At 38.0% G+C, this 12,473-nt stretch overlaps 1 protein-coding gene across 2 annotated transcripts in view; it reads right to left on the bottom strand.

The window, feature by feature from the left end:
* Window positions 1-12,473, bottom strand: part of SCAF8 (SR-related CTD associated factor 8) — a 90,043-nt gene that overhangs the window by 77,367 nt on the left and 203 nt on the right. The window contains exons 2-3 of one of the 2 annotated variants that reach the window (XM_029944051.1): window positions 12,299-12,382; window positions 5,707-5,769 (exon numbers count right to left, since the gene is read on the bottom strand). In XM_029944051.1, the coding sequence (XP_029799911.1) occupies window positions 5,707-5,769; window positions 12,299-12,382 (147 nt within the window). Of the gene's footprint in view, window positions 1-5,706; window positions 5,770-12,298 lie in introns of both variants that reach the window. The other variant, XM_029944050.1, reaches the window with a different exon arrangement.

Raw genomic sequence — 12,473 nt, 5'->3', positions numbered from 1 at the left:
GCTTTGTAAAGTTTGCCCCTTTTGCTGCGTTTTTAATCAGGTTTTCAAGAAAATGCTCATTCTGCATTTAATATAAAAACAAAGTTTTAATTTTTTTATTTTTGTAGGTATTCTTTTTTTTTAAGTTTATTTATTTTGAGAGAGAAAAAGACAGAGACAGCATAAGCAGGGGAGGGGCAAGGAGAGAGGGAGAGAGAAAATCGAAGCAGGCTCTATTCTTTTTTTTTTTTAATGTTTTATTTATTTTTTATACAGAGAGAGACAGAGCATGAGAAGGGGAGGGGCAGAGAGAGAGAAGGAGACAGAACCAGAAGCAGGATCCAGGCTCTGAGCTAGCTGTCAGCACAGAGCCTGACGTGGGGCTCAAACCCACGAAAGTGAGATATGACCTGAGCTGAAGTCGGAGGCTTAACCGACTGAGCCACCCAGGCGCCCCGGCTCTGTTCTGACAGCAGGGCTTGAACACACAAACCATGACATCATGATCTGAGTGGAAACCAAGAGTCAGACACTTGACTGAGCCACCCAGGTGCCCCTGAAAACAATTTTTAATAGATAAATGTTACTAAATGAAAAAAAGAACCAACCCAGGAATTTCATAAAAATACACACAAAATTGAATGTAAACTCCATGAGGGCAGAGATTTTTTGGGGGGTGAGGTTGTATTTTGTTGTGGAGTCTGTTCTGTACACTTTTAAATCTCTAGAGCCTAGAATAGCGTCTGCAGTTGGTGGTAAGTACTCAAAAAATTTTGAATAAATTTTAACTAAGACAGCTTTTTAAGTTGTTTGTTCCTATTTCTGATGTTCAAATAAGCCTATTATATTATAAAGCCACAATCATCCTGCTCAATTATAATCCTGACTTATAAGTAGCATGCTATTAATAAAGTTCTCAGGTTTCAAAGTTTGCAGTAGGAGCCAGCAAAGTGTGGCCTATTTTTGAAGGCCCTCAAGCCAAGAACATTTTTCATGTTTTAAATGAACTGTGAAAGACCAACAAGAATATGTGAAAGAGGGGCACCTGGTGGTTCGGTCAGTAAGTGTCCAACTTCAGCTTGGATCATGATTTCATGGCTGGTGGGTTTGATCCCCACATCGGGCTCTGTGCTGACAGCTCAGAGTCTGGAGCCTGCTTCAGATTCTTTATCTCCCTCTCTCACTGTTCCTCCCTTGCTCTCTCTCTCTCAAAAATAAACAAATATTTTAAAAAATTAAAAATGAATATGTGAAAGAAGGGCACCTGGGTGGCTCAGTCAATTAAGCATATGAGTGGATTTTTTTCAGGTCATAACTTCACGATTCCAGACTTCAGACCCCATGTCAGGCTTTGCATTGATAGGATGGAACCTGCTTAGGATTCTCCCTCTTTCCCTTTCTCTCTGCCCCTCCCCCATACTCACTCACTTTCTCTCTCTCAAAATAAGTAAATAAACTTAAAAAAAAAAAGTCTGTGAAAAAGCACTTAAGCGGCTAACAAAACCTAAAAATATTTACTATTTGGTCCTCTACAGAAAACATTTACTGGTCTCTGTGAATCAAGATTCCATTCACAATAGAATGAAATTTTTTGAATACACACTGCTTACACCTATGAATTGAATCTGAACTATTAGAAACACATCTTTCACCTAAAACCTTCTCTACATCTAAAACTTCTGAATTCTGGCTTGTTATTTGATTTTTTTCAATCACAGCTTATAAATGGTTATGAATGCTGAAACTAAATAAAAAGAGAAGAATAAAGTTAATTTATGTTTAATGCTTTCCACACTAAAGGAATAAAATATCAAAAATGGGCAAAGGAAGAAAAACAAAACAAAACAGATACAAACCAAAAAAACCCAATCTAATTATATTTCAAATGAATAGCAGAACTACATTAAGGGGAAAAAACTAACCAAGCCATGTTTAAACACAGCATTTTGACTATATACCCTCACATTAAAAAAAAAAAACTATAAAGCATTAAATGCTAATTAATAGGTTTGTTTTCAGAGACATATGGTTTAGCAAATCTGAAACTACTTTCTGTGTGTTCCAGGTTTGAAGAAATAATATGTAAATACACAGTGGATAGCAGAAACTAGCTTTCTTGCTGTCACAGAAAGTAATTACAGAACTGAAAAGGTGAAAAGCTAGAATAAACCTTACAGTTGTTGGACTGGAATTGGAGGTATCAGGGCGAATCCATGGCTTTTTAGATAGTTTTTCAGAAGTTTTTAAACAGTTAAAAAAAAACAAAAATTCATGTGTATATATGTTTATGTTTGTTGTAATCCATTAATAAATATCCACAAGAAGAAACTAGAGTTCCTTGGAAAAATGGCTGATTCCAAGGCTGGGGTGGAAATACCTTATTATGTTAGAAAGAGAATACTCAAAAGATAATAAACAGACATCAAAAGGACACAAGGGACAGCTTGAAATAGCACTGACTGATGAAAACTGAGACTCTCTCCATCAAAAAATCCCAATGAATAAAAAAAAATCCATGAGTTCATACTGATGGGAAGGGGGAAGAAGGAAAAGCTCTTACATAATGCCAATAAAAAAGAAATGATATATGGAAAATCACCTTTTGGCAACCATCTTAGTACTGATTCAAGGCAAGAACTAAATGGATGCTTATACAAATGGGTGAAAGTTTGATAAGCAACAAGGTATGTGCTTAGTTTCAAAATACCTCCCCATAAGATATTTGTTACAAAGGAATAAATAGTAACTTTTCAATGGAGAAAACCTTGCAGGAAAAAAGTTAACATCCCTATTAATGGGATAAATAGGCATGATGCGCTTTCTAGAACACAATATAATTTCTGGAGAATGCCAAAAATGTATAAGCTGAACCTAACCATGAAGCAACAAGAGAAAACTCAAACTGAGAAAATTCTAAAAGTAACTGGCCTATTATCATTAAATATCATCAAAGGTCATAAAAGACCAAGAAAGAATTAAAACCAACTATTTCAGAGTAAAGGATACTGAAGAGACCAGATGAATGAATTCAAGGTGTGGTGTAGCATATACTCTTTCCATTATTAAGGACATTACTGATATAATTAACAAAATCTGATCAAGATCTGCAACTGCATTATATCAATTTCCTGATTTTGATTCCTATACTATGGCTATGTAAAAGAATGTCACTGTTTGTAGAAAACAGTCATTTAAAAATAAAATGAATTGCATTTCCTATCAAAATGCCAAAGTTTTTTTTTCATGTTCATGTGAAGAGTGAACAAAAAAGCAAAAGTGGTTAATTAACATAATTAGGTAGAGAAATCAAGATGAAGTGTACATAAAATCCTTCATTCTTATAACTTTTCTCCAAATCCGAAGTTGTAAAAATAAACTACAAAAGTGGGGGAAGTAAAGCTAATTTGTACTTGGACATTATGCCAGTAAAAAGGACTGTGAAAACCTGAGTGGTAGTTATTTACACAAGGGGAAGAAAATAGCTCAACCAAAGCCTGGGACCAGGGTCTCGTCTAGCCCCAGCACTGACACTTACAAAGCAGCGCTGAGCAGGCAGAGCCACAGCGGTGGCCTCGGGTCCCTAGGCAGGAGAAGGAGGAAAGCACCTGTCGTTTCCTCACAAGCTTATCCTAAACTTCCACTGAAACACTGGGGAAAAGAGAGTCAGAGTACAACACTATATATCATAAAGTGCCTCACTTGTATCAATGCTTGGTAAATAAAAAGTATTTCAAAAATACATAAGCCAGACATTTTTCATCACAGCAAGCAGCTGTTACAGAATGTAGATATCTGCTATATATTTCGGTTTGTAAAAATTTTCACTTACTCAACATTCTTTTTACCCATACCTTCAATGTACCTCCAATATTTCAATAAATTCAAATACCCCAATCTATTTTTTTTACCCTAAAACTACAGTGTAAAAATCTTACTAAATTTAAAAAAGCCATTAACTAGGATTTAGTCGACTTATTTAAGTAAAATATAACTGACACAGAACATTGTATCAGTTTCAGAGTACTGTGACCCCCATTATAAAAAGGTCTTTATATCATTTCCCAAATTCTACATAACAAAGATAGAAGTTACATGATCCAAAATGTTTCATCTTTCACTTACAAGCTACTCAAATTAGCCCTGAAGAATCCAATCAAATTCAAAGAATATATGCTTATAAGAGAGACCCAATTTTTTCATGTACTTAAGCAAGTTTGTTTTAAAAATAATACTTATTAATTTATTCTTCCGAATTCATAAAGGCTTGGCCACCACTTAAGAAAAGCTTTTTTTAATCATTTGCATACAGAGACAAATATTTCAGTGACAAAGGGAAATATTCTTAAAGCTGTTATCTTTTAAGCAATAATTATGATTTCAGAAATAAAAACCGATTTTTATAAATACATGATAGAAAATTCAGTATAAAATAAAACAATGTATTTCATCTTGTTTTCCCACTGTTGAAACACAAGACCATGTTCTTATTTAAATAAGTCTACTTGCTCAATCTCTGTTTTGAATAGGAGACGAGCATTCTAGTCTTTAGGGCAAAATGCTGAGCATGGAGCAAGCAGAAGCGTGCCTGTGGAAAAGGGCTGCAGCCAGCCCAACCCCTAGCAAAGCAGAGCCCCGAGTCAGTCCTGCGTGCGCAGCCTCACTAGCGCAGCAGCAAGGTCACTCAGGTGCAAAGCTGATCAGGTGGGGGGGGGGGGTGCAGGATTACAAGAACATTAGCTCCAAAAGGGTATGCTTCCTGCTTGTCTTGTTTACCACTGTGTCCCAGCAGATAGAAAAATGCCTGGTACATGGGTAAGCACTTAAGTACTGGTTAAATGAATCCTACCTAGGTCTTTCAAATCAACCTACATAAATTATATTAAATTGTGGAATTATTTTAAAAACAAATTTGGCATACATTAACTTCATAGCCATAACCATCTTTAAAAAGCATTAACAAATATTCTCTATTCTTCATTCTGACCAAACGTGGCAATGTCAAAGTTACTAAGATACTTCCTGACCTATAGTAGATACCAGAATGCATTTACATATCTTTCCCTGAGTTTAAAATATGGTATATAAGATATTCTTGTAAAACCAAATTGCAAGACCAAATAAATACATAAAATTAAAAATCAAAGCGCAAATGCATCATTTATTATCAAACTTGAGATAGAATTAACTTAGATAAGAAATTACAGGCTACAGAAAAATTTATCAGCATTTATTTCTCATAATAGTAGCTGTATCAGAATCTGCTCCTTCATAATTAGAAAATCAAAAATTTGATGTAGTTTTTTTTGCTTCTCTCTCCCTGCAGCATATCTGTCAATTATCTCTCATCTTATAGTTTGAAGAACTTCCTCAAAATATAAGATGCATTTTATTTCCAACCATCAAATTAACAGGTTTGCAATTTATTCACATTAAATAGGTAATGTTATATTCCTTTCACAGTAGAGTAAAACTAGGTGGAGCAGAATGTAAGTAAATGCAACAAAAGTATATATGATTATGTTCACTATTAAGCATAACAACCTATTTTTTTGTGAAGAAATTCAACTATTCCCTAGATGCTCTCTTTAAAATTACTAATATTTTCAAAGTAACAAAATTTATTCCACTTCCCAAGTACAGCCCATATAATTGAGACATCATTTCACTACCAATTTAAACCTAGTATTTTCCAAAGGGCCTGCCTTATGTGCGTTATAATCATCTTACTATGCTTCTTGTGTCCATGCTGCTGGGAAAGCAGTCTGTACAAGCAGGAGTAGAGGCACAATCCTGAGAGAGAGGAGTAGAGAAAGATGTTGAGAAAACAAAACCAGATAAAATGAGCTCATTCGAGTTCAGGAGCTCAGCCAGTGTTCAAGGTTAAGGTTGATTACATTCTCTCATACCATTTTGAGTTAGAAGTTGTCCAATAACAGCAAAACTGGCCACAGAAAGAGATATCTGAAATTCCATGTGCAACTAGTAACATCACCACTAATTCTAAGCCAACTATACCTCTAAAAAAAGAAGCAAGCGACCATAAAATAGGACTATTCAGGAATCTGGGGAATACAGATGTCCCCTAAATGTCAATCAAAATTACTGTAACAAACTCAGTGCTATCCTAGAATAAAATGATAGAGAACGATTTCAATCTTGCCAAAAAATTCTTATATTTAAAAAAAATTCTTATATTTAATCTTGAACAGTTAAAACTATAACACTCCCAAAGCATGATCTCAAAGTTATCAATCTTCATTATCCTTATTTTCCAAATGTTTTAAATATTATAAGGAAAAACTTCACAACCTTTACCATATGGTGTTTTAAGTTGAAAAACAGTAAAAAAAAAAAAAAAAAAAAGGTTTGGAAACAGCGTAATTACAAAATGAAGCTTAGGATGGACTTAATCTAACTAGAACCTTCAAATGGAATAGTTCCCTCCCAATAATCCCTCCTTAGTAAAGTGAACATTACAAACAGATCAGAGTTTCAATTAAAAATTTTCCACCTGCTCTCATACTCCTACAGTATATTTAATCAAAGCATCTTCTAACAGGAAACCTAAATACAATCTCAAATCAATCATTTACTTTGCATAGGAGGAAACCAAATGTCCAGAAATGTTAACTACATTGGTCTAGGTCATTCAGTCCATAGTATTTCATTCATTCATTCAAGAAATCTTTATTGACACACACTACGTATGAAGGTACTGTGCTACGTATTGAGGATAGGAAGCAATGAAAATATATGGTCATTGTCCTCATGACATTTATCGTCTGGTAGGAAAAGCTGTTACTATATTACTTACAGTAATCACTAAAAGTGAAAGTACAGTTTTTTAAGACCATGTAATGGGAATTAAATCAGTGATTCTCAACCAAGCTCTGTTTTGTTCCTCAAGGGACATTTGATAATGTCTATAGACATTTCTGGTTGTCACAGTAGTGGCACCTTGTGGGTAGAGGCCATGATTACTGCTAAGCTTCATATAATGCACAGGACAGCTCTTCACAGCAAATAATTATCCAGCCCAAAATATCAATAGTATTGAGGTTGAAAAACCCTAATCTAAACCAATTTTGCAGGGAGGGGCAACGAAGGGTTCTTCCCTCCCATTAGGACACTAAGTAGGCTACACCTTTAAGAGAGATTCACAGGGTGGAAACAAAAAAGATGCCTTTGATTGATACAATTAACCAAAGCCCCCAATAGAAAATTAAAACACGAAAGGAAATAGGAGACAGAGTCTCCGGCAGGTGAAAATGAAACAAAAATGCAATGTTTTCTGATTGCTTCACATAAAACCCCTTTCCTGAACCACAGACAAAAGAAAAAATATACAAATAAATAACAAATTTCATATATTTTTATTTATTATTCCCTCTACCTTTCCACTGTTGTTCACCATCCCATGTCTACTACTAGATACTAGTGGGAAGATTACAAAATCCTATCATTGCACAAATGAGCACTATGGAAACAAAAGTGGAAATGAAGTAAAAGAGATGGGATTTCACTTTTGAAGTGAAATAGAAGGCACAGAAAAGGAAAATGTGACTGAAAAGTCTGCATCTGCTAATCTTGACTAACTAAAAACCCCTAACAAAAAGCACCAAGAACGTAGGCATCCTACAAATGATAAAAGGTACTAGAATCATTTCAGATTTATGAACCAAGGCCAGTCCAAAATTTAAATTGTAATAATTTACCTGACACATCTCAAACCTACATATCTGGTTCTTTATTATCACAGTTAGCCTTTTCTGAGCAGCAAAAGAAATGGATGACAAAAAACAAAACCACTATAGTAATTCAATCAGCCATACAAAGAATCTCAGGGGGGAAATGATCACTGACTGGTATTTGATTATGTTAAAGTATTATTGTTAACTTGTTGAAGTATAGTAAGTCCTTAAAAATATAAAGAATCCAGGTGTGCCTGGGTGGCTCAGTCGGTTAAGCATCCAACTTCAGCTCAGGTCATGATTTGTGGTTAGTGAGTTCCAGCCTCACACGGGGCTCTGTGCTGACAGCTCAGAGCCAGAAGCCGGTTTCAGATTCTGTGTCCCCCCCTCTCTCTGCCCCTTCCCCGCTCATGTTCTGAGTCTTTCTCTCTCAAAAATAATTATTTAAAAAAAAATTTTTAAACAATAAAATTTTAAAGAATCCAACACAAGTTAAAATTCATCTCCTCTATTACTTCGTCTAAGTATAACCAGTGCATAACAGATTCTTATATTTTCTATGTATTACTTTAATGAGTTCCTATTATCATGAAAGTGCCCTCTCCAATTATGTTATAATTTTCTGAAGAAAGATTTATGCATTGCTATTCTTTTCCATCTTTTCAAAAACAAAAACAATAACCCTACCATGATGACCACCATTCAGTGGCATTTTTAGGGACAGCTCACCTAAAACTGCTGCATCCCAGTAATCAGCGGAGGTGCTAAAGTAGTAACACTGAACTGAGGACTCTAAACCACCCTCTCAGGGCAGCTACAGCTACAGTGCTTGTAATGATAGTAATTCTCTTGGAGTTAACTGCCCAGGTCAAGCACTGACTCTTCAGGAGCCTTATATTCAGATGTGGACAAACTTTCTTCCCTCATTTCAGAATTGACATAATCCTCCTGGGATTAACTCATCACAATGATGCTTAAGTGTAAATTATGGCTTTCCCACAAAACTAGCACAGTGGGCACTTAAATATCAATTCTTGGGTCTCAATCTCATTGAACTCGAGATAATTAAGAGGAATTTACCACATAAGGGATCTTCCGACCGTGATTTTGAACACAGGGAAGGAGAGGCCACAGATGCCCTTTAAGAGATGAGGATGGGTGCAGGTGGGGGCAGCGGCACCTGCTGACCATGACTCATAAATACCATGCATAAGGTCACGGATTTTCAGACTGAAATTCACCCATGGTTTGCAAATTAAAAATCTGTATTTTTAACTTGGGGTGCCTGGCTGGCTAAGTCTGTAGAGCATGGGACTCTAGATCTTAGGGTTGTGATTTCAAGCCCCACATTTGATACAGAGATTACTTAAAAATAAAATCTTTTACAAAAACTGATATTGTTAACTTTCAAATCTCTGGTACTGTATGTCCCTATTTTCAAGCCAATGCTGGAAGGGGGTCAATATTTAACAACGCGAGAACTGGGGTACCTGGGTGGTTCAGTCAGTTGAGGGTCCAACTCTTGGTTTCAGCTCAGGTCCTATCTCATGGTTTGTGAAATCAAGCCCCTCACATTGGGCTCTGTGCCATCGCATGGAGCCTGTTTGGGATTCTTTCTGCCTCTTTCTCTGCCCCTCACCAGCTCACCCGTCACGTGCTCACTCTTGCACAAGCGCGCGCGCACGCGCTCTCTCTCTCTCTCTCTCTCTCTCTCAAAATAAATATGCTTAAAAGAAAAAAACCTTGGGGGTGCCTGGGTGGTTCAGTCGGTTAAGAATCTGGCTTCAGCTCAGGTCGTGATCTCTTGGTTTGTGGGTTCGAGACTCCAGGGAGGACTCTGTGCTGACAGCTTAGAGCCGAGAGTCTGCTTCAATTCTGTGTCTCCCTCCCTCGATGACCCTCCCCTGCTCACACTGTCTCTGTCTCTCAAAAATAAATAAAAGACATAAAAAAAAAATTTTTTAAAAAGAAAGAAAAAACCCTGAGAATTAGCAAGCCATAAAACCTAAGCATTTCATATTTTAAATCAGGCTTTAAAAGTGAAATTCAATAGGGCCAGTGGCACAACAAATAACACGCCTGACTATGGATCAGAAGATTCTAAAAGTGAAATTCACTAAACGTAAGCATTCTAAAACATCTTTTTCTTCTAATATTCTAACCCAGGGTTCTTTTTTTATGTTTGCGCTTTACAATACATGATTTAATGGAAAAGTCATTACTGAACTACCTCCCATGACTGTATACTTACTTGTAACAAAAGAACAACAGCAAGTATTACAGACATTCACATAAACTACACTCAAAATAAGAAAAAAAAGTACGTATTTTGTGTTTAAAACAAAAAGTATGTCTTCTGAAACTTTTTTGAATGTACTTCCCTCTCCAGCTCTCTATGACATTGTATTGCTATTTTTAAGCTAACTCCACATTCAATCATGGTGAAGTTTGAGCAGATTAGTAAAGTTGTTAAAAGATTTTCTACGTTCTTTGAAATCCTTTGAAATCTGTAGGGAGAAAGGGGAGTGCACTACATACACTAAAATGGATATACTGCTGCTAATTTCAAATTCCTGTAAAGATATGAGAAAAGAGAGTAAATAGATAGCTAGCCATGTAAATATCAGGCCTCCTATCTTTAAGGACAGGACTGAATTGAAAAACTGATATATCATTTCGACTCCACGGTACTCTACTGTGACAACCATAGTGTAGTTGACATCTTTCTCTACCTATCACAGGAGGGATCCTATTCAAAATTTTGTGTGGGGGGGGTGGCAAGAGGGAAGGAAAATACATATTAGGAACCCCCTAGACAAGCAGAAGAGACACCCATCAGAAAGGAGTGGGGTAGGAGCACCTGGTGGCTCAGTCAGAAGGGCATGTGACTCTCGATCTCCGAGTTGGGAGTTCTAGCCCCACACTGGATGCAGAGATTACAAAAAAATAAATAAACTTTAAAAAGGAGGAGGGGATAAATTCAAATAACTGCAATGGAAATAAAGAAAGGCTTTTTAAAAAATATATAATTCTCAAAACTTTAACATTCCATAGAGCTACACCACTGCATGCAGCAAATAAAAAGGCTACATAGAGCTATTTTCTTTCCTGCACAGCTGAGAAACTATTTGCAACAAATTGAAATATATAATGCCAATAAATACTTTTTCTTTTAGATTTTAAGCACTAAGTAGTATTGCTGAGGGAATCAAATTTTCTGATAATTCGCTATAAATTCATAAATAAAATGGAAAAAAGATTCCCAAGTCTATTGCTCTATTAAGAAGTGTCTAAAAAAGAGAAAGAAAATGCAACACCAAAATAGAAAACCCTTTTAAGAAAGTGTTTGCTTTCATCTGTCATTGTTGTGTACTGTAATATGGAGAACCCAAGTCACATGGATGTTATCTAACTTTTGTTTAGGCTCTTTGCTAAGCTTCCAAATGCCAATTCTCTAAATAAAGGAAGAAAAAGAAGAAAGAAGAAAGAAGAAAGAAAGGAGAAAGAAGAAAGAAGAAGAGGAGGAGGAGGAAAAAGAAATAAAAGGGAAAAATGGTGAAACCGTTTTTAAGAAAAAGTATTATCCTCTTCTGATTATCAACAGTAATATGTCTGGTATTTTAAAAGGTGAATATTTAAGATTTTGTTAATCGTACTATTACATAGAGTACCAGCACTTCCACATCAGAAGTCCATAAAATTTATGCGACTTAACAGTTAACATCACACCAAGATACTTTCTTTCCTAGGACTTAGAGACAAGGATAATTCTGGCTATGTCGATAGGTACTTGTTATGGTCTTCATTAAGGTCTATTTACGTCGGAGTTGTAAAAAAAAAAAAATTAACGTACTTGATCGAAACCTGTCTCCTTTCAGACTAAGGAATTCAATTAAATAGTGAAAACCGGACACCTGCTGTAAAATCTAGTGTTAGATGGTACATTATGAACGAGCCCGTGGGACCTGCTTTCCCAGCATCTTCCCTCTCTCCTGAAGCACAGACCTCTCCCTACCACTTGTGTCTTTAGGCCCTGATGGTGAGAGGAGGGACCAGGAACAATCCTGCCTCCCCATCATTCTCTCAGCATCAGTCCCCAGCTGGCAGGTTGCCTAGCCAACAGTATCTCAAATATAAACAGTAGGTACAACGTGACCAGAGATCATCACCCCAGTAGGTTCCCTTCCTGTACTACCCCCATCGGTGCCTGCCTTGTTCAGGACCCCGGGGAGGGCTGGGCGGGGATGACCGGCGTGCAGTTAAAATCCCGCAAGCCCACGGAAGAGGTGGGCGGGCCAGGCCTCGGCGGAACTGACCCCGAGAGACCAGCCAGGAGCCTCCGGGGGAGGGCCCAACGGGGCCTTCCCTCCAACCCCGAAGCCACTCAATAGGACGCCGGAGACACCGGAACCTCCCTCCGCCCCGGGGCGGCCCTCCCCCAGCCCTCCCCTCGGATTCGGGGGAGGGGCGCGGGGCAGAGAAACACCCCTCCCCCTCCGCCCCGACACGGCTAGGCCGCCGCTCGCCCCACCCTGGGAAACCCTGCAGGCCCGCACCCACCCGGCTCGCGCTGGCCTTGTCCCGGTGGGAGTGGTGGGTGGGAGGGGAAGCTAGACTGCAATACCAACCTCGCTATTGAAGGTTTTCACAGCCTCCATGTTGTCGGTGCGGAGGCCCCAAGCCCGGCGGCGGAAGAGGCGGCGGCCACTGCACTGGGTGGGGAGAGCGAGACGGGGGCGGCGGCGGCGGCGCCGCGAGGAGGGGCGCCGACGGCAGACCCGGCCGCTGCGACCCTGGGGCCGA

The sequence above is a fragment of the Suricata suricatta genome, chromosome 7 (assembly GCF_006229205.1).
Source record: "Suricata suricatta isolate VVHF042 chromosome 7, meerkat_22Aug2017_6uvM2_HiC, whole genome shotgun sequence".
In the NCBI taxonomy this organism is placed as follows: Eukaryota; Metazoa; Chordata; class Mammalia; order Carnivora; family Herpestidae; genus Suricata; species Suricata suricatta.
The sequence above is the reverse complement of the archived record's forward strand: the minus strand, read 5'-3'. Positions and strand labels throughout refer to the sequence as shown.